The 20,975-nt window shown below is 47.8% G+C and overlaps 1 protein-coding gene across 8 annotated transcripts in view; it reads left to right on the top strand.

The window, feature by feature from the left end:
- LOC101941454 (paxillin) overlaps nucleotides 1-20,975 on the top strand; it is a 65,066-nt gene that overhangs the window by 27,691 nt on the left and 16,400 nt on the right. For 5 of the 8 annotated variants that reach the window (XM_065568315.1, XM_065568321.1, XM_065568320.1 and 2 more), the window contains exons 2-6: nucleotides 6,129-6,355; nucleotides 6,889-6,998; nucleotides 11,332-11,471; nucleotides 11,670-11,871; nucleotides 12,598-12,733. In XM_065568315.1, the coding sequence (XP_065424387.1) occupies nucleotides 6,129-6,355; nucleotides 6,889-6,998; nucleotides 11,332-11,471; nucleotides 11,670-11,871; nucleotides 12,598-12,733 (815 nt within the window). Of the gene's footprint in view, nucleotides 1-2,733; nucleotides 4,294-6,128; nucleotides 6,356-6,888; nucleotides 6,999-11,331; nucleotides 11,472-11,669; nucleotides 11,872-12,597; nucleotides 12,734-20,975 lie in introns of those variants that run through there. The other 3 variants (XM_065568316.1, XM_065568317.1, XM_065568319.1) reach the window with 3 other exon arrangements.

The raw sequence follows: 20,975 nt of genomic DNA, 5'->3' as shown, positions 1-20,975 counted from the left end.
GAAGCTTTGGCGTTTGCCTGTGTGGCTTCTTGTAGAGGTGCTTCTGCCTGAGGATACTGCATTCTCCCGATAGCAGCAAGTGCCGACATGCAAGGGAATGAATGGCAAGGGAAACTGCAGCAGAGTCCTTGGAATGTATGAGCTATTCTCCATCTGATAGGGCTGTGCATGGTGTCTAGTGCAGGAGAGATAGGGCAGGAATGTACAGTGTACGGCTTAGCCTTGCTTATGGAGATGATTAACTCTGTCAGTGCTGTTTGAACTGGTAAAAGTAGTCTATCCTAAGAAGTTTTCCAGCGTTTTCATTTTGTGGACCTTCTCATAAAAAAGGGATCCTCAAATGGACCCAACTCCTTTCCCACCCCCAAGCGCCCTTTCTTGCACTGCTTGATCTGCTACATATCTCATTCTGCAGACCATCACGTGGGGCTACATGCACCACCATTTGAGAACCACTGTCCCAAGCTGTCTAAATCAGTGACAGAACATTGGCAATTGCTGGGAACTACCTTGAGGCATCCTAGTCAGGATTAATTGCCACTGGTTCATATCAAATGGCGTTGGCAGAGCTGTGGGATTCAAAGACCAGAATAGCAGGGACATCGCCGTTCATAATTGTTTCATTGTCAAAGCTTCCTGGGGGAGGTGCAAGCTATGGACCTGGTGTTCAGATGCCACTGTGTGCCTTAGAAATACCTAGGTATTATATGCCTCCGTTTTTTAAAAAGAACAGGAGTACTTGTGGCACCTTAGAGACTCACAAATTTATTAGAGCATAAGCTTTCGTGAGAGCCACTCTATATGCATCCGAAGAAGTGGGCTGTAGCCCACGAAAGCTTATGCTCTAATAAATTTGTAAGCTTTCGTGGGCTACAGCCCACTTCTTCGGATGCATATAGAGTGGCTCTCACGAAAGCTTATGCTCTAATAAATTTGTGAGTCTCTAAGGTGCCACAAGTACTCCTGTTCTTTTTGCGGATACAGACTAACACGGCTGCTACTCTGAAATCTGTTTTTTAAGAATCCCCAACGCACAGGAAAGCTGGTATAGAATAGCCGCTTGAATGTAAACCGTGTCCTCAGTCTGTGAAGGGTACAGTTTGAGCTACACCCTGAGCTGAAGTCAGATTCCACTTTAGAGCGGTCTTACCAAGAGAGGAGTCTCCTCTCCACAGTCTGACTTACCATAGCAAACCCTGTTGCTCCTTGTCTCATGAGCTGCTTCCGCAGGTCCTGTTGGCCTAGCAATCTGGTGAAATTGGAGCACCAGCCATGCAAAGAGGTCAGGTATTGCTTGCTAAAGAATCTCATGACGTAAGCATTGCAACGGCTGTGTGTCTGTCTCATCTCTGCATTATTGATTCAGCGTTTTACAAGTGGAATGAAGTGATAACGGAGGGTAGGAATGGCATTGAGTAATATTGCTGTAGTAGACACTCCCCATCCTGCAATATTCTGCTCATGCTAGAAGGTCTGACAGTAACAGAGTGGAAAATGGGAGCCCCAGTGTTGGAGATTAGCAGCTATGGCCCTATATGCAGTTTCTATGTCACCAAGGGAAGACTGAGCCTTATTTAGTAACCAATAAGTGGAATATTTTCCACTGCTATGCCCCCAGGTCTGTGTGCTGTGAATCTTTGGGAGTCCAGGTTGCGACACATTAAATACAGTCCCTTTGCTTCATTCCTGGCAAGTTTGCTCCAGGGGGAAACAGTGGACCTGATGTTCTATTGTCAGATTGTGCTGTACCTGTCTCATTGCTACAAGAGGACTAAATCCATTCCCTGGAATGAAGCCTCTGACCTCTCTTTGACCTTGGAAGTTTCTAGACTACAAGAGGAGCTCTAGCAGGTAGAAAGTCTCAATCGGAGACTGTAGTAAAACAGTAGAGTTACTGCAGCGTGTGTGGCTGTTACTGGGGTGTTGTGTCAGGTTGTGATCCCAGAGATGCTGCAGTGTGTTCTGGGGGCCGGGGAATTGCAGTGTAAGTGGGACTGGCAGAAGGTTGGTATGCAAATCTAAAATAAGGGCAGCCCTTTGGAGCTGAACATGCAGAGTGATGGGGTTGCTGCCAAGTTAGCGAATTGCTCTGAAAGCTTCCCTGGAGCTGTGTGTAGAGCTGTCATGGTGCCCTCTATTGGCCAGCAGCAATACAAAAACTATTGGTCCCCAGTGAGTTCAGATTTTTCAGTGAACATGTTTCATGTTGGTTGGGAAAGAGAAACCTTTTTATTTGCTTCTCCGATATCACACAGCACTGCCTGTCTTGGAGGAGGGAAGAGGAGAGGAATATTCAAGAAGGAACATTTCCTTAACCAAGAAATCAATCAAGACTGTAACATTTGTATGTTAGGAGGAGCCTGCAATGTGGGCTAGTCCAGTGTTGTTTCAAACTTTTTTTTTTTTTCTGGCAACCCAGTTGAAGAAAATTGTTGATGCCCGTGACCCAACAGAACTGGGGATGAGGGGTTTGGGTTGTGGGAGGAGCTCAGGGCTGGAGCAGAGGTTTGGGTATGAGAGTGAGGTCTGCGGGGTGGGCCGGGAATGAGGGGTTCGGTATGTGGGAGGGGGCTCTGGGATGGGGCAGGGTGTGGGAGGGGGTCAGGGCTCTGGGGTGGGGGTGCAGGCTCTGGGGTGGGGCTGGAGATGAGAGGTTTGGGGTGCAGGAGGGGGGCTCTGGATTTGGGGGGTTGGAGCTCAGGGCTGGGGCAGGGGACTGGGGCATGAGGTTGGAGGGCGGGCTTACTTCGGGCGGCTCTTGGTCAGTGGCCATGCTAAGGCAGGCTTCCTGCCTGTCCTGGTGCTGCAGATTGTGCTGCGCCTCGGAAGCGGCCAGCAGCAGGTCCGGCTCCTAGGCGGAGGCGCGCGGCTCTCGCCCGCAGGCACCGCCAATGGGAGTGCCGAGCTGGTGCTCGGGGCAGAGGCAGCGCGTGGAGCCCCATGGCCCCCCCGCCTAGGAGCCGGACCTGCTGCTGGCCACTTCTGGGACGCAGCCCGGTGTCTGAACAGGTAGGGACTAGCCTGCCTTAGCTGGACAGCACCGCCAACGGAACTTTTAACAGCCTGGTTGGCGGTGCTGACCAGAGCCACCGTGACCCAGTGCCTTACATTCCACAACCCAGTACTGGGTCGCGACCCACAGTTTGAAAACCCCTGGGCTAGTCTATAAAGGCCTTGGCGGACCAATCCTTAGGGGGCACTTTTCCACTTGATGAAAGTGTCACAGACTGGTACAATTCAGCAGGGTCTGACCACCTGGGCCTCAGTGTCCCTTTTGGGAGTGAGGGTTAGTGTAGTGAACTGAACTTTACTCTACTCTTATGTTGACCTCAAAATGAGTTTCTCAGCTCTTCAGGTGGTTGCTCCCTATCTTATTTCCCTTCCTGCCTCTCTCCACCCAATGTGCACAGGCCTTGGGGGATCTTGCCCTGGTGTATGTAACTGAACTGCTCTGGAAGCAGTCTAAAACCGAAGCACAGTTCGTCACCAGCCTCCCTGATCATATGGCTCAGCCGCTCTGGCTGAGTAACTGTGAGTGATCCCCCTCCAGCCTTTTTTTCTCCCCTCCTCCTTCAGCTTCCTGTTCCTCAGCTGTATAGTGTTTGCTCAAGTCAGGAAGGGGGAGGATGTGGGGGGAAGTTAATCATTAAACTGTACTGTCTGCCACGTAACCGTTCACAAGCAGGGAGTAGAGGGGTTGTGTCCATATTTCCTTTCTATACACCGTGGCTCTCTTTTTGTCAGTGGGCAGCTGGGAAGGTTGTGTTTCTTCTTTACGTCACCTGCGCTTGCTCTCCACTCTCTCCCTTCCCCTCCTTGTCCACCCTGTCACATGCACAGACACACGGGACCAAGCAGGTGCATCTAGCTAGTTTCGCTTAGTTTTGTGCTGTGTAGCAAGAGGAAATGGAGTACCTTCTGCTCAGCCTCTCCTTTGAGAGGCAAGTGAGCTGAGAAAGCATTTTTTTGCGAGGAGCTGAAAGTTACGTGTCTGCCCCTTAGAGGGAGAAGAGCAGTAGAATGGGAGGGATAGGAAGGTGTGTCCAGAATGCCTTGCACAGGACTCAATGCTTTTATTTGCTATGGGTGTGGAGACTCTGAAGGCTTGAGTTTGTGTGGTTTTCTTGCTTCCTGGTGGAGTCTGATTTGCTTTTAGTCATTGGTCCGGAGAAGTGCATGGAGGCAAGAACCACACCTTCCCTGATAGATTGTGCAGGAAACTGTACACAAAACCACAGAGTCCTTGGACCTGCACAGTCAGAGTGGCGGCAGTACTTTCTTGGCTCCTCTGAGGTATGTGTCTGTATAGCTCTGGAATCCACCCGCTGTTCTGTTGCTTAAAAAAGGTTGGACTGACTTTTCCCCAGCTGTGAAAAGCCCTTGGGGAATCTGTTCCTGGGATATTTTGGCCACCATAAGATGACGACTGTGGTTTAAATGACTTGGAGTATCTTTTGGTGAGACTAAAGTCATGGCATTAATTTAACATACCTCCTCTGCTGGGGCCCTCTATTCTGCCCTGCCATAGGGATGGGCTCTGATTTAAGAGGTCTTTCTCCATGGTAACACCTTGGCCCATGGAGGAAGATGCCCTTGGGAGAACAGGAAAGCCTCTCCTTCCTTCCTTTGTGTAGTGTAACAACTTCTGTCGCCCATTTGACCTTTGAATACAGTTTGGGTTATTGAATATGTTGGTCTTGTATGAGCTGCTCAGCTTGCGAAGGGGTTTTGAGGAGACAGCCAGTAGGCTGCCATCAGAGACTGTGTGATGCCAGCTGGGGTTTGGGAACTGTGCTTTGCTTTGGAAAGCCCAGATGTCTGTGATGCCTAGCAATGGGAGAGATTTTCCCTCTGGGTTCTGAAGGAGCTGCAGTTGTGGTGGAGGGGATGGAGATCCAGAGCAGTTAAAGGGGCTTCTGGAGAAGCAGCTTAATCTCCTAGTCCTACGTAAGCTGCATTACTTTACTGGACTCTAGCAGCGTTCTGTGTCTCTGAACTGTCCTGCCTGGTACATCTTGATGCTCTGGTAATGGAGAATGCCTGTGTCCCTTGTGGACCAGCTCCTCTCTTCTCTACTAGCCTTAAGTAGGTGTGCGTTGGAGTCCATTGCTCCTCTGTAAGGCTGGGCACCCAGCCAGTGAGGCTTTCTTTAGAAAGCAAGTACAGTATAGACCTGCAATGCTTCACTGGAGTTTCCGCCATTGGGGATTGCAGAAGGTGCCTTGGGGTGGGATCACAGGCCCAGCAAGCTGGGATTTGGCTGTGAGTCACTGCAAAGGGTGCTTGCTGTGCTTGGACTGGGCAAGGAGCAAAGTTTGCGGGAAGAAAGCCAAAATGGTGGGTACCCTTTTTCTTGCCCCATCTCAGAGGTTGAAGTGACTCTTCTGATTGCAGAGAGAGTCTTACCCATTATGTGTTTCCCTCTGCCTGACCTGCTAGTGTGTACGTTTTTAGCTTTATGGAGGTTTTTTCTTCCCTTCAAAAATGTGTAAGCAGCCTCCACCCAGCAAGTTAAGAACTGTTTCCAGGCGATGAAATTGCATTTACCTGGCAGGCGCCATCCAGTTAACCGTTGGTGTGGCTTGCTGTGTGCTGAGGAGGAATCTTGTTCCTCTGGGAGGCAAGTGCTAGCTTGCTGCACTGATAGACCGATTGAAACTTTTTGAAAACTGATTGAAAAGGTCTCTTTTGTGCCGGTTCAGGCTCGTTTGATTCCAGAGAAAATCCTTTCCGGGGAACTCGTTTCCTGGAGAAAGTGGCATTCACGGCCATGTTTTAATGATATGGGGCTTGTAATTAGTCTGTGTCAATATCTGACGTAGATCTGTCCGAGTTCTTCTACTGCAAAGCACAATGAGACCAAAAGCTCCTTGCTGCTGGGCTGTTCCCCAGTTTAGCACAAAATCCCAGATTGGGATTTCTTCCGGCTACTTTGGTGCCTCTTGAAGTTTCCTTTTATAACAGAGGTTTTACTGACCCACTTGCCCTGTCCAGTACAGTTTTGCAGGATGTGCAGTAGATCATCCATAGGGGCTGTAAATGTGACACCATCTGAATGAGGGGAAGAGGAATTAACTGGTGGTCTGCCTAGCCAAGACAAAAAGACCCTTTGTGTTTTTTCTCTGCAGATGCTTTACTAGCGGACCTGGAGTCTACCACCTCTCACATCTCCAAACGGCCTGTGTTCTTGTCGGAGGAAACACCCTATTCCTATCCAACTGGAAACCATACATACCAGGAGATCCCAGTGCCCCCACCTGTGCCACCCCCTCCTTCCAGCGAAGCCCTGAATGGGACTGTGATTGACCCTTTAGACCAGTGGCAACCCAGTGTCTCTCGATACATCCACCAGCAAGTAAGTGTGCGATGCTAGGGGGAAGCGAAGAGGTCTGTGCATGTCTTCTGATCTGATGTAGAGCGTATCTAGGGTGCAGGAGATGAGGTGAGGGAGGGAGAGGATTGTGGGAAGTAAGGAGGCGTTTGGGTAATCAGCAGGCTGGCATGTGGTGAGGAAATGGGGGAAGTTTCCCAACAAGATGGAGTGATTGGGGGAAGGGAGAGTCTAGGCACCCACTTCTGTCTGGTTTAGTGATAAAATACCAGTTGAAGACCCATCATCAATGTTCCAGTGAAAACCACAGTACAAAAGACTAGTATTAATCATCCACCTTGCAGCCTATGGAAAGGAGACTGGGAAGTTTCCAACTCAGAGGCAAAATTCCTAGGTGAGCTAGAGGGAGCGTGAGACATGTTGCTGGGCTAGCTTGTGCAATAGGGGTTGAGGCTGATCTGCAGCTGTTTGTTGTCAAGATTTGACCTGTTAACTTCACTGAAGTGTGCGCATGTGTTCAATGTTCTCAGTCTCCAATACAAATCTCATTTCCTCAGTCCCAGTCTCCTGTCTACAGCTCCAGTGCCAAAAGTGCCAGTGCCTCCGTTCCCCGAGAGAGTGTCTGCTCTTCTTCCTCACGTGCCAGTGAAGAGGAGCACGTCTACAGGTATCCTGCCCCTCCTAGGGAGATGAGAAGCCTGAATTGTGGTGGGGGTGCTGTGGGCAGTAAGCGCTGTGACTCTGCTTCCAGTTATAGGAGGCGGGACAGATACTGACCCCCCCCCCCCCCCCCCCCCCAAAATCCTGTTTCGGTTTTACTGCTCAGGGCTCTCTAGAGTTCTGAGAACTCCTTTTCCATGGAGGTCATTGTTAATTTAGCCTTGTGGAAATGACTTTGAGATGGGAAAGCTGGTTTAATCCCTCCATAGGCAGGGTAGGAGGCCACATGAGCCAGTGAATAGGGCACCAGAGAATCAGAAAAAAATGGCTTTTGTTTCCAACTCTGCCCGTGACTTTCTGTCTGATCTTGGATAAGTCACTTAACCTTCTGTGTTTGTTTTCCCAATTGTACAGTAACTCCTCACTTAATGTTGTAGTTTTGTTCCTGAAAAATGCGACTTTATGCGAAACGATGTTAAGTGAATCCAATTTCCCCATAAGAATTAATGTAAATGTGGGGAGGGGGCGGGATTTTTTTGGCCAGACAAAAGACATTAATTATATACCTATGCAGTATAAGTTTTAAACAGTTTAATATTGTACCCAACAATGGATGAGTGTGAAGCTTGGTTGAGGTGGTGGAGTAAGAGGGTGGGATATTTCCCAGGGAATGTCTTGCTGCTAAATGAGCAACGAGCACTTGGCTGAGCCCTCAAGGGTTAACAAGCTGTTATTAATATAGCCTCACACTCTACAAGGCAGCGTGGACTGAGGCAGGACGGAGGAAACACAATAGATGCAGGGCAGTGGCTGCAAACACTTCCCTGTAAAAATTGAACACGATGATGAACCCACGCTATCCAGCTAGAGCGCACCACTCCCTCCTCCTGACAGCACAGCCACGGCTGCACAGGTGCTGACTTTCACAAGTGCTTGGGGGGAGGGGGGGATGTGCATGAGTGATAGAGATGTGTGTTGCCCCTTTAAGTACGCTGGCCCCACTTCAAGTATGCTGCCCTTTTAAGAAGTTCAGACAGGAAGCATTGGTTTCCAGCAAGCTCCCCCCTTTCTGTCCCTGAGCCCTGGCCCCCTCCTCTGCTTTGTGGAGAGGGGGTATGGAGCGGGGGGGGTGTGGCAGGAGCAGGGGGACATCCTGACATCAGCACCCTCTTCTCTTCCCCTCCCACCCCCCGCAAGCAGGAAGCTCCCGAGAGCAGCTCCAAGGCAGAGGGAAGGTCAGGAGCAGCGGGGGAGCACCTGAACTGCTGCTGGGCAGCTGCTGAGTCTCGTACCTTACAGGGAATTTAGGGGAGCTGATGGGGAGATGCCAGCCCCTCCAGTTCTAATCCCCAAGAGGAGGAGCTGCTCTTCCAGGGAATCCTGCAAGCGGTGGCCAAAGCAGGCGGCTGCCAAACAACGTGATAAGGGAGCATTGCGCAACTTGAAATGAGCCTGTTCCCTAATAGATCAGCAACGTAACAACGAACATCGTTAACCGGGACAACATTAAGTGAGGAGTTACTGTACGGGAAACCTGAGCCTGCTCTGACTCTATGGAGGAACAGCTCCATAAAAATGCAAAGGATAGTCTCCTGTATCCCATGTTAAGCGTCCTAGATGCAGTTTGTTAGAGGGGAGATAGACGCTGCGTCCAGGGAACGACCAACAGAAATGATTCAGTTACTTGTGAACTGGCTGGATGTGAAGTGATTTGACTTATAAAATGACCTTGAATGAAGGAACAATCTGACTGCTCATGGCAAATTTATAAAGATTGCACTAACCCAAGGTCCCAGGGCCCTACAGGGCTGAAAGGTCCAAACCTGAGTCAAGTTGGGACCCAGGGTTCAAGCCCTGTTGGTTTGCTGTGTTGATGCAGCCCCACTGGACTCATGCTCTGGCAGTCTGCCAAAAGTATCCCACAATCCTATGGCTGATATTTTTGGTGGATAGTCCAGTTTTCCCACAGTGCATCATGAACAAAGGGCTAGAGCGGCCACATTTTGGGAGGGCGCTAGGAAGTCTGGGATTTGCGTGGCTGGACTCAGTCCTGTGTAATGCAGTGTAGACAGTGGAGCCCCAGGTTGGCACCCAGGGTTCAGCAATTCCTAACCTGAGGTTACAAATGCTGAAGCCCTAGATTAACAAACCCAGGATCTGTTAACCCGAGTTCTACTCATCCTGGTCTACATTGCAGTGTAGACACACCCAAACATGGATGCCCAAACCTTTCCCAGTCAATCAGTAATGGCAGATGCCAGGGGCATGAGAACTGCATGTAAATGCCACAAAATGGAGCAGTTTGCAGCTTCCCTTGTTTGTTAATCTCGGGGCATGGCTGGCGGGTCCCAGCAAGAGGTGCAGCCTGGCTGCATTGATCAAGATGACACATTGCATACTGGAGCTACAACATCGGTGGACTTCACCTTCAGATTCAAGATGGGGGTAGCCACTGGTCGTATTCTGGAACTTCAGGGTTGTCATTTGTACTGTAGGCTTTGTGGAGTCCTAAAGCCTAACAATACCATTCTGATATGGCAGGGAGATAGATAGTGGGTGTGATTGTCGGTCACAGGACTGGCAGCCAGGAAGTGTTGATTTCTAATCCAGATTGGAAACTAACTTGTTTTGTGACATTAAAGAAATCACTTCTCTCTGTGCCTCAGTTTTTCCTATCTGATAAACTGTGGTAAACTTATTTCCTTCCCAGAGTGGTTGCAAAGATTAATGTCTACAGCACTCTGAAGATGGAAAGCACTACAAGTGCTAGTATTGGTATGAAAATGGGGAGTGGGGGTGCAGAATATCCCTAAGGGATAAGTAGTATCTAAAACAAACATCACACACAGTTCTATATTAAAATAACATTAAATGTCCATATTTAATGTGGTGTTATGATGGTCATTAAAAATTGTTTAAGTGGAGTAGCACCCTGGAAGGTGAAGGGTTGTGTAGCAGTTTATTGGGGCTTAAAGAGAGACCTTATGCCTTGCTGGTGGGTTTTTGTCACCATGTACCCAGCTGTATGCTGTTTTATCACTTAGTAGTTAAGGAGGCTAGACCAGGGGTGGGCAAACTACGGCCTGCAGGCTGGATCCAGCCCCTCAGGGCTTTGGATCCAGCCTGCAGGACTGCCTCCAGTGGCCCCACGGGCCCCGCGCCATTCTCAGAAGCGGCCGGCACCACTTCCCTGCGGCCCCCGGACCGGGGAGGCAGAGGGCTCTGTGCATTGCCCTTGCCTCCAGGCAGCGCCCCCTACAGCTCCCATTGGCCGGGAATGGGGAACCGCAGCCAATGGGAGCTTCAGGGCAGGTACCTGGAGGGGCAGCAAGGGCAGCACACGCGGAGCCCTCCGTCCCCGCTCCCTGCAGCACTTCCTGGAGTGGCGTGGGGCTGGGGACAGGACAGGCAGGCAGGGAGCCTGCCGTGGCCCCAGTGTGCACCGCTGCCACCCTGGAGCTGCTTTAGGTAAGCGGCGCTGGGCCGGAGCCCGAACCCTGCCTGCACCCTGCCCCCCAACTCCCTGCCCTAAGCTCCCTGCCTGCACCTCACACCCTGCCTGCACCCCAACTCCCTGCCCTGAGCCTCCTTGTACATCCTGCACCCCAACCCCTGCCTTGAGCCCCCTTTGCACTCCGCACCCCTCCTGCACCCCAACCCCCTTCCCAGAACTCCCCCATACACCCCGCACCCCTCCTCTGCCGCAATCTCTTGCCCTGAGCCCCTTCCTGCACATCGCACCCCCTCCCACACACCGCACTCCCTCCCGCACCCTAACCCTCTGCCCCAGCCCTGCATACAATTTCCCCACCCAGATGTGGCCCTCGGCCCAAAAAGTTTGCCCATCCCTGGGCTAGACAGCAGAATGCTGGGTGGGGTATGTACTTCAGTTGCCTTCCCGTCCTCTAAACCAGCCATGCTTCACCTCTTCCTCAAGGAGGGAATTTCTTTCTTGCTTTTGTGATGTCAGTGGAAACAAATGACTTTCTTCTATGCTAGCTAATGGTTCTGCTTCTCTTCTGCATATCCTTGATCTGCAGTTTAACCCTGTGCTACGTGCAGCCATAGAAATCGTTGTTCATTGCTGCTATTGCGGAGTGAGGACACAGCTGATCAGCTGCTTTGTTGCTAATGTGCTCCAACAATGAGCACCAGCCGATACTATGCTGAGTGCATTTATTGATTGTATTTTTAGTGTGTACGTTAAATGTCTTGGGTTCCTGACAAGATGCCTGTGGGGCTCTTGTTATAAAGCTTTCCCCAGACCCCACCATGCTTCATCTTTCACCCTAAAGGGGGGTGACTCCAGTTTTACACTCCTCTTTTCCCTCTCAACCCAGTTTTCCCAACAAGCAGAAGTCTGCAGAACCATCTCCCACCATGATGAGCTCTTCATTGGGCAGCAACCTGTCAGAACTGGACCGACTGCTCCTAGAACTGAACGCTGTTCAGCACAATCCCCCTAGTGGCTTCCCAACAGGTAGGAAGTGATGACCCATGTGTCAGTGCTAGGTATGTTGATGCCTGAATCTCACACCTCCCTCCATGTATAAATCTCCCTGTAACTCTTTCTTTCTCCCCTGCCCAGTTCAGCCTCCTTTTTGTCCTCCCCATATTGTACCTGCCTCTCTTTCCACTGTAAGTGAGGGTCTATTGACTCTGTTTCTTTTCCTGTAAGATGAAGCCAGCAGGAGCCCCTCCCTGCCCAGTGGGACTGGACCTCACTATGTTGTCCCAGAGAGCACTAGCTCTTTGGGGGTGAAGGCAGCACCCCCTACAAAAGAGAAGCCAAAGCGGAACGGAGGGCGTGGGATTGAGGATGTGCGTCCCAGTGTGGAGAGCCTTTTGGATGAACTGGAGAGCTCTGTGCCAAGTCCAGTGTGAGTACTGACCCAGCTACTGTTCCCTTGGGTGCCGGGGGCGTTGGGGCAGAGAGGGGTTAGTGACTCCACACAGTTTAATGACAGTACTTAGGAGAGTGCAGTACTGGCTGGGCAGATGGCCTCCTGTTTCCTTGGTAATGAGGGGATTTGCTCTCTCCAAACTGGGGAAGGTCAAGGAGGAAGTTGAAGATTGTGGCCATGTCTGCTTCTTTTTTGGGCTCAGATTTACTGCAACTGCCATTGAGTCAGAAGCTGCTAACGTTGGAAAAACAGATAAGCGTATAATGGGTCACTTTACCATTTGCGGATACATGTTCAAATCCAGATGGACCTGTCCTCCATGAACTTATCTCATTCTGTTTTGAACCCAGTTATGCTGACTGAAAATTGTCACCATCTGACCAAATAAATTGGGTGGGTCTCAGTCTAGTGCCTACTGGATGGTTGCTCATATCACAAACTATCACAACTGCACTAATTGGCATCTTTGGCAGTCTCCTAGCGAGAGCAAAGGGTTGGAAGTGCCACAAAAGCGGATTTCCTGGAAGGCCTGTTGAGGCGTATTTGGGGTCCAAGCGTGGGGAATCTGGCTGTGCTGTTTTCCTTGCTGTACCTGTCCTGGGAATAAACAGAATCCCAAGAGCTGAGGCTGTCAGCCTGGGGTTTTTCACCACCACCATGTTCAAATGTAACGTGTGTGGTTTGGTTTTGTTTTTTTATCAGCCCTGCCATCACTGTGAACCAGAGTGAGGTGAGCAGCCCACAGCGGGTCACCTCCAGCCAGCAGCAGACTCGCATATCTGCTTCTTCAGCCACAAGAGAACTGGATGAGCTGATGGCATCTCTCTCGGACTTCAAGGTGCCCAACCGTAATAACTTCTGATCTTGTGTTCTCCACTCACTTGTCTGTCGTCCATTTCTACTGACAGCCTCCTCTCCTCAGATCACCCACTGCAACCGTTACTCCTTGTACCAGTCAATTCTCGGTGGCGTATTAGTGCTGTCAAAGTGCTGCTGCAGGTGTGATTGGTGTGATGAAGTCTTATATCTGGTGTGGATAATGCAGAGACTTGTAAACTAAGATCTGTCAGGGTTTGCCCTAGTGTAGCATTCAAAGGGACTAGGCTAATCTTCTGAAGTGGTGAGCAATAGATAGGATATGCTGATGCCAAGTGCAGATCTCATAATGTCCAGAAGTCTCTTAGAAGCAGGGAGGATTTTCTGATGTAACTGCTGCTGTGTCGTCCCAAATGCTTAGCTAGCATTCAGGGGTGTTTCTCCCCATGCCAAGCACTGGATCAAGGCAATGCTTATCTCTGTCAACATCATGAGGGGAAATCCCAGCTGGTGTAGTGCCCACTTTTTTGTTCTGATTCAGGAAAAACACTTCATTGAAATGATGATTAACTGCACCTATGTTGCCCAGCAACACCAATTTGTACGGTGGGGATATCTTTTGTGGGGGATAGGGAGGAGTGTGACAGTGTGTGATTCACACTGAAGTGAAATGCTTTGTTGGCAACAGATAGGAGCTGAGTTCTTCTAAGTGTAGAGTCCATTGTTTTGGTGGGTTGTAATTTAATAAGAGGAACCCATCTATTTACTGGCAAAGACCAGCCTCTGCTGCTCTGGAGGATATCTCCTTTGTTGCCCTTGATTTTTCCCAATCAGGAAGATGGGAGATGATTTTTGAGACTTCCAGGCAGATGATTTGGGCAGTAAAGATTTCATCTCAAAGGGCAAGAAATGTCCAGAGTTGGGTTCAGGTAAAAATGGGGTTGACGTCTAAGCCTTTTGGGGCAGGAGGATGGGAAGTGCTGCATCAACACATCTGCTGGAACATACGAATTTTCATACTGGATCAGACCAATGATCCAGCTATTTCACTGGCTAGTACCAGCTGGTTGAGAGGAAGGTTGAAGGGAAAAAAAAAAAGGAATAACCTGCCCATGAGGGAAGTTGCTTCCTCAGTTAGTGGTTACCTTATGAGCTGGAGTGAGAGGGTTTGTATCCCTTACATAAGATTTTTATATAGATAAATATAGATATTACACATGCTCACACAAACATTGGATGGTCTCATCCTTTCAGATGTATAATACTTTTTCTTATCATGCATAGCTAACCTGTGGAACTCATTGCCACATGATATCATTTATGCTACAATCTTAGCAAGATTACTAAAAGATTCCATTTTATGATTTTTAATATTTTGAATTTTACTTGAATTGAATCTCTCTTCTATTATGAGTGAGGGTAAAGTAGGAGTGCCTGACTTACCCTCTTTATAACACTCATTATTTTGTGTATTTCTACCATATCCCCCCTTAAGTCTTTTTTCCCCCTAATCCAGTAAAGTCCCAATCTTTTCAATCTGTCTTCATATGAAAGTTTCTCCAGGCCTCTGACCATTTTTGTCACCTGAATGCCCTCTGTTCCCACTGTATTTATTTATTTTTTTTTAGATGAGCAACCAGAGCTCAAGAAATATTCCAGAATGGGGGAGAGGGTACCATGGATTTATGACATTAGATTTTCAGTGTTTTCATTCCTTGTGCACCCTAACATCATTTGCTTTTTTGACTGCTGCTATGGGGGGGGGGGGACGGATAGCTCAGTGGTTTGAGCACTGGCCTGCTAAACCCAGGGTTGTGAGTTCAATCCTTGAGGGGGCCATTTAGGGATCTGGGGTAAAAATCTGTCTGGGGATTGGTCCTGCTTTGAGCAGGGGGTTGGACTAAATGACCTCTTGAGGTCCCTTCCAACCCTGATATTCTGTCATTCTATGTATGGAGCAAAGGCTTTCATTGAGCTGCCTGTTTCTCTTAAGTGTTTACAGTTAATTTAGAAACCAGAAATGGGTGTGAGGACTTTAAATTTGGAAGGAATAATTTACATTATTTTGCATTTGTTGCAATGAATTTAATCGGCTATCATGTGGCCCAATCACCTAGTTTTGTTAGGATCTTATGAAGTTCCTCAGAGTCTTCTCTAGTCTTGACTAACTTAATCTTGCATCACCTGCAGATTTTGTCACTTGGCTGTTCACCTTTTGTTCTCACATCGATAATATATTAAACGATAACATCTCTAGTCCAGAGCATATTAACCTTCTGTATGTTGAAAATTGACAGTTTATTCAACTGTGCAGTTAGGGTAGAAAAGAATTCCCTCTTTGATAGCCCCAAGTCTATTATTCAAGCCAGAGACAGGTGACTTAGAAGCTGCAGGATAACCTGTTCAGCAGCCATATGTTCATGACATTGTCAATGTTTAGCAAATAAAATCTCATTGTGGCTACTGGCACTAAGCACAGGTATGCACAAGCGGACTCTTGATGACTGAGAAACGTCCTCCTGCAGCCTAAGGACTTCAGCTTTCCAGCCTTTTGTGTCTCTTCTCCAGAAGAGGCACTTGGGGTCGGGAGTCTGTAAGCCTGGGGGCTCGACTGTCTTACAGTCATTGGAAAGGCTGGGAGACTAAAGATCAGAGCACTAGTAAAAGCTGACTGGCAGGATGGGTGGTGTTTGGCTGGGCCGTTAGTCTCCGAATACTCTTGTCCCCCTTGCTTGTTTCCTAGCTGTGTTGGTGGCTGAGCCCAGGGAGCAAACCAGAAAATTTGGACCGTGCATTTGGGTTTCCGAAGTTACCCTCGACAGCAAGGGTTAGGGACTGTTCGGTTTTGTTTTTTAAATAATTTTGGTTTCATAAATACAGTAACTCCTTGCTTAAAGTTGCAGTTGTGTTCCTGAAAAATGTTACTTTAAGCGAAATGATGTTAAACGAATCCAATTTCCCCATAAGAATTAATGTAAATGGGGAGGGGTTAGGTTCCAGGGAATTTTTTTCGCCAGACAAAAGACTGTGTGTGTGTGTGTGTGTGTGTGTGTGTGTGTGTGTGTGTGTGTGAGACACACACACACACATTGTGAGTTTGTGAGAGAGAGAGAGAGAGAGACAGACACACAAACACCATGTGTGTGAGAGAGACGCACATTGCCCTTTTAAGTACGCTGACCCCATTCTAAGTATACTGCCTTTTTAAGCAGATCAGCAAGTTGAGACAGGTGATGGGGTACAGGAGCCGGGGGGAGGGGGACACCCTGACATCAGCTCCCACCCCCCTGCACAGCAAGCAGGAGGCTCCAGGGAGCAGCTCCAAGGCAGAGGGCAGGAGCAACACATGGCAGTGGGGGGAGGGACAGCTGAACTGCTGGCAATTGATAACCTGCTCGTCGGCTGCTGCACAGGGAACTTAGGGGAATGGGAAGCTGATAGGGGGGCTGCTGGCCCACCCTGGTTCCAAGCCCCCACCAACTAGCTCCTTCCTGCAAGCAGTGGACAAAGCAGGCGGCTGCCAAACGTTATAAAGGAGCTTTGTGCAACTTTAAATGAGCATGTTCTCTAAGTGATCTGCAACGTAACAACGTTAACCGGGACAGGAGTTACTGTATGAAGTTACATTTCTGTGAGATGCTGACGTGCCTAACTGTGTAACTGAAACTTACAGCTACTCCAGTGGTGTCGAGACTGCATAAACATCTCTATATCTATTTCTCTTTATTTCCATTATGAGAATGGCCATTCTGGGTTAGATCCATGGTTCGTCTAGTCTGGTATCCTGTCTTCCTACAGTGGCTGGTGCCAAATGCTTCAGAGGGAGTGAACAGAACATGGCAATTTATTGAGTGATCCATCCACTGTCATCCAGTCCCAACTCCTAGCAGTCAAAAGTTTAGAGACATCCAGAGCATGGGGTTGCATCCCTGACCATTTTGGCTAATAGCCATTGATGGACCTATCCTCCATGAAGTTATCTAACTCTGTTTTGAACCCAGTTATGCTTTTGGCCCTCACAACATTCCCTGGCAACAAGTTCCACAGGTTGACTGTGTGTTGTGCGAAGAAGTACTTCCTTATGTGTGTGTTAAACCTGCTGACTTAATTTCATTAAGGGGTACCTGGTTCGTGTGCTATGTAAAAGGGTAAAAGAACACGGCTTTATTTGCTTTTTCAACACCATTTGTGATTTTATAGACCTCTATCATATCTGATAGTTTTCTTTTCCAAACTGACCAGTCCCAGTCTTTTTAATCTCTCCTCATATGGAAGCTGTTCCATACCCCTAGTCATTTTTGTTGCCCTTCTCTGTATTTTTTCCAATTCTAATCTCTGTTTTTGAGATGAGGTAACCAGAACTGCATGCGGTATTCAAGGTGTGGGCATACTATGGCTTTATGATATTTTCTGTCTTATCTATCCCCTTTTTTGATTTCCTCTGCATATTGAGCAGATGTTTTCAGAAAACTATCCATGATGACTCCAGGATCTTTCTTGAATGGTAACAGCTCATTTAAACCCCATCATTTTGTCTGTATAGTTGGGATCGTTTTCCAGTGTGCTTTACTTTGCATTTATCTACATTGAATTTCATCTGCCATTTTGTTGCCCAGTCATTCAGTTTTGTGAGATCCCTTTGTAACTCTTTGCAGTTTGCTTTGGATTTAACTACCTTTAGTAATTCTTGTGTCATCTGCAAACTTTGCCACCTCACTGTTTATCCCTTTTTCCATATACATTTATGAATATATTGAACAACACTGGTCCCGGTACAGATCCTTGAGAGACCCTGATGTTTACTTCTCTCCAATGTGAAAACTGACCATTTATTCCGACCCTTTGTTTCCTGTCTTTTAACCTGTGACTGATCCATGAGAAGACCTTCCCTCTTATCCTATGACTGCTTATTTTACTTAAGAGCATTTGGTGAGGAACCTTGTCAAAGGCTTTCAGGAAGTCCAAGTGCACTGTATCCGCTCGATCACCCTTTTCCACATGTTTGTTGACCCCCTCAAAGAAGTCTAATAGATTGGTGAGACATGATTTCCCTTTACAAAAGCTGTTGACTCTTCCCCGACATATTGTGTTCATCTGTGTCTGATGATTTGAGTTTTTTTTACCGTAGTTTCAACCAATTTGCCTGGTACTGAAGTTAGGCTTCTCAGCCAGTTAATGGGCAGGATCACCCCAGAGTCTTTTTTTAAAATTGGTGTCACATTAGCTATCCACCAGTCATGTGGTACAGAGTCTGATTTAAGCAGTAGGTTATATACCACAGTTAATAGTTCTGCCATTTCATATTTGAGTTCCTTCAGAGCTTTCAGGTGAATAGTATCTGGTCCTGGGGACTTTATTGTTTAATTGATAAATTATGTTCCAAAACCTCCGCTCTTGGCCACTTGTCTGTTTCTTGTCAACCTCCTCTGTTGACATCACCACCTGCTCCCAGCAGTTACTTTCCCTTTTCTCTCACCTCCCAGTTGTTTCACTCTTCCCCTCTTCCTTTTTGTTTTTCACCCCTCAGTTCTGCTCTCATGTGCTAGCTCAGTTGCACAGTTGAATTGACAAGGTGTCTGGCCTATTTTGCTTTGGTGGGACCATGAATAGAGGCAGGGAGCAGCAGGTCTTTGCATGTCAAATGTTGATGCCCTGCTCTGCAGTGTACTCTGTAACTGTGAGAGATGAAAGGCTGTCCTTACTTCTGAGCTCCAGTCCTGTGCGTGTCTGAGAGAGGCAGAGAGGAATAAGGCAAACATGATAAGAAAGATGATTGATTAAAGCCAGGAGGACAAAGTCCAGACAGAAATGACAGCGTGTGGGTGGGTGATGTGGGCTTTTTGTTTGCTTTTAGTTCAGTTTTCTGCAAGCCATAGAGTAAAAGGTGCTGTTGCAGGCTGATGCATTAACCTTAATGAGTTGCTCATTCTGTTCGCTTACAGAATCCATTTGATTGTGTTGTTCGGCTTATCAGTCAGCTGGGCACTGAGGTTACTGAATGCACGAGTTTTGCACCTTTCGCATCTCTGTGACATGTGATTCCTCCTTACTATGTGACTTGGTGTCTGCATTAACCAGCCTCCTATTGTAGTGCAGCTCTTTATACATTAACTGCTGCATTCATTTTAATATTTTTAACATGTTGGAAAAATGATTTTTAGAGCAAAATAAGCAACCTTACTTTGAAAATGACTGGATTTTAGAAAGCTTGAAAATTTTGTCCCAAACTCAGGTAAAAATAGGAACGCCTTAACCATGGCATCTATGCTTCAGAGGGCAGTTGGTCTGTAAGGGAGAACAAATAGTGTAAACACACAGGAGTTTTCTAATAATTAATACACTTCAATATAGCACCTTTACTGCCAGAGTCTCTCTGTGCTTACAAACTATAGCTCGGAGGGAAGAGTGCCCTGTAATGAATCACTAGCATCGCTTTCTGCTGCCCTTTGGGTTTTCCTAGAGAGGTCTCCCATTCAGATGCGTACCAATCCCAGTCCTGCTTAGCTTGGCAGTCTGACATCACAGACAAGTTCTGTGATTGCATAGACCAGGGGTAGGCAACCTATGGCACGGGTGCTGATTTTCAGTGGCACTCACACTGGCCACCGATCCGGGGAGCTCTGCATTTTAATTTAATTTCAAATGAAGTTTCTTAAACATTTTAAAAACCTTATTTACTTTCCATACAACAATAGTTTAGTTATATATTATAGACTTCTAGAAGGAGACCTTCTAAAAACGTTAAAATGTATTACTGGCACACGAAACCTTAAATCAGAGTGAATACATGAAGACTCGGCACACCACATCTGAAAGGTTGCCGACCCCTGGCATAGACACTCCAGTCCCCTAAGCTGGAAGGGCCTGTGGCTTCCATCTGCTGGAGGGTTTTGCCTGCATCCAAATGAATTCTAGCACTTTAATCATGACAACACCCAATGAGGTAAGTAAATTGTGTTGGCTGGGATTTTCAAAGGAGCCCATGAGAGTTAGACACCCAATTCCCATGGGGGTTAAACACCCAACTCCCTTAGGCACCTTTGAAAATTCCAGCCATTATCCCTAATACTAAAAAAGGGAAATTAAACCCCGGAATGAGTTGGTGTCGGAGCTAGGATTAGAACACAGAGGCTCTTGCTGCCACTGTCATGCTAAGTGCTCTACTGAGCTGTCCCTCTTGTGGTAAGAGGCCTCACTGGCTGCCCAAATGTAGCTGTAAGAGGGAGAATGAGAAATCCTTTTATCAGTGGCAGACCAAGTGATCTCAGCTGTGATACTCTTCTCCCTCCCCCCCACCCCCCAAAAAAGTGACTATAGGCTAACTCTGTAAGGAAATGGGCTATAAACTTGATTTAAAAATGATCCTTTTACGTGGGTAAATTCCCCAAATCAGGAGTCATTGGGTGCAGTGGCAGACTTAGTAGGCCACAGTGGCTGGTTTGGGAGTGCACACAACAAGCCACGCTAATTTCTACTCCCGTAAGGAACTGGAAAGAATTCCTGTTTGTCACGTAGGAGCTGACATAGTGGACAGGATCAGAGCCATGATCTATCAGCTTTAAAATATAAGCAATGGAGAACTAAAACCAGAGTACCTGCCCCTGACCATTTCAGAGCATGTTTTGGAACAAAATGTATACTTCTCTCACCCAAATATAAAAGGGGCAAGAAAAGTGGGATGGGTGAGGAAGAAGAGAGTTAATGCAGGGCTCCCGAAGGACAGCCTCTGAAGTCCTAGAATGCTTCCCTCTGATTCATCATGTATTCGACCCAGAGAAGAGCCTTGTGATTTGAGCAGGCCAGAGCCTGAGTCATGTGCTCCTCTTGCCGTGAGTGCCCCGAGGCTACTGTATCAGGGAGGCAAATATTATTGCTTACATGCTTCATTGTTTTCTTCGAAAAGTATGTAAATTTCTATGCAAATTAATGCAAGTGTCTGATTCAGAGAAAGTTGCTAATGTGACTATCAGTCTTGGTCTAATGGGCTGGACCCTTGGGGCAGATGCACCAGCCCCATTTACAGGAGAAAGAATTAACTGCGGCTTTGAAGAGCCTCAGAAAAAGTACTCAATGAATGGCTGCATGATCTTTCCTCATTCCCAGCACCCTCCTTTGACAAGGGGCACAGCTGTGTGTTCACATTCCACACTCTGAGGTCCCACTTGTCCATCCCAGCTACCTTCATGGCTTCATGTCAGGAGGGCTCTGTGGTTTGCAGGCTTTGATTGTTCTGCCATGTTGTGCCTTGTTCTTTTCCTTTCCTC

This window comes from Chrysemys picta, chromosome 15, assembly GCF_011386835.1.
Source record: "Chrysemys picta bellii isolate R12L10 chromosome 15, ASM1138683v2, whole genome shotgun sequence".
Taxonomy (NCBI): Eukaryota; Metazoa; Chordata; order Testudines; family Emydidae; genus Chrysemys; species Chrysemys picta.
The sequence above is the reverse complement of the archived record's forward strand: the minus strand, read 5'-3'. Positions and strand labels throughout refer to the sequence as shown.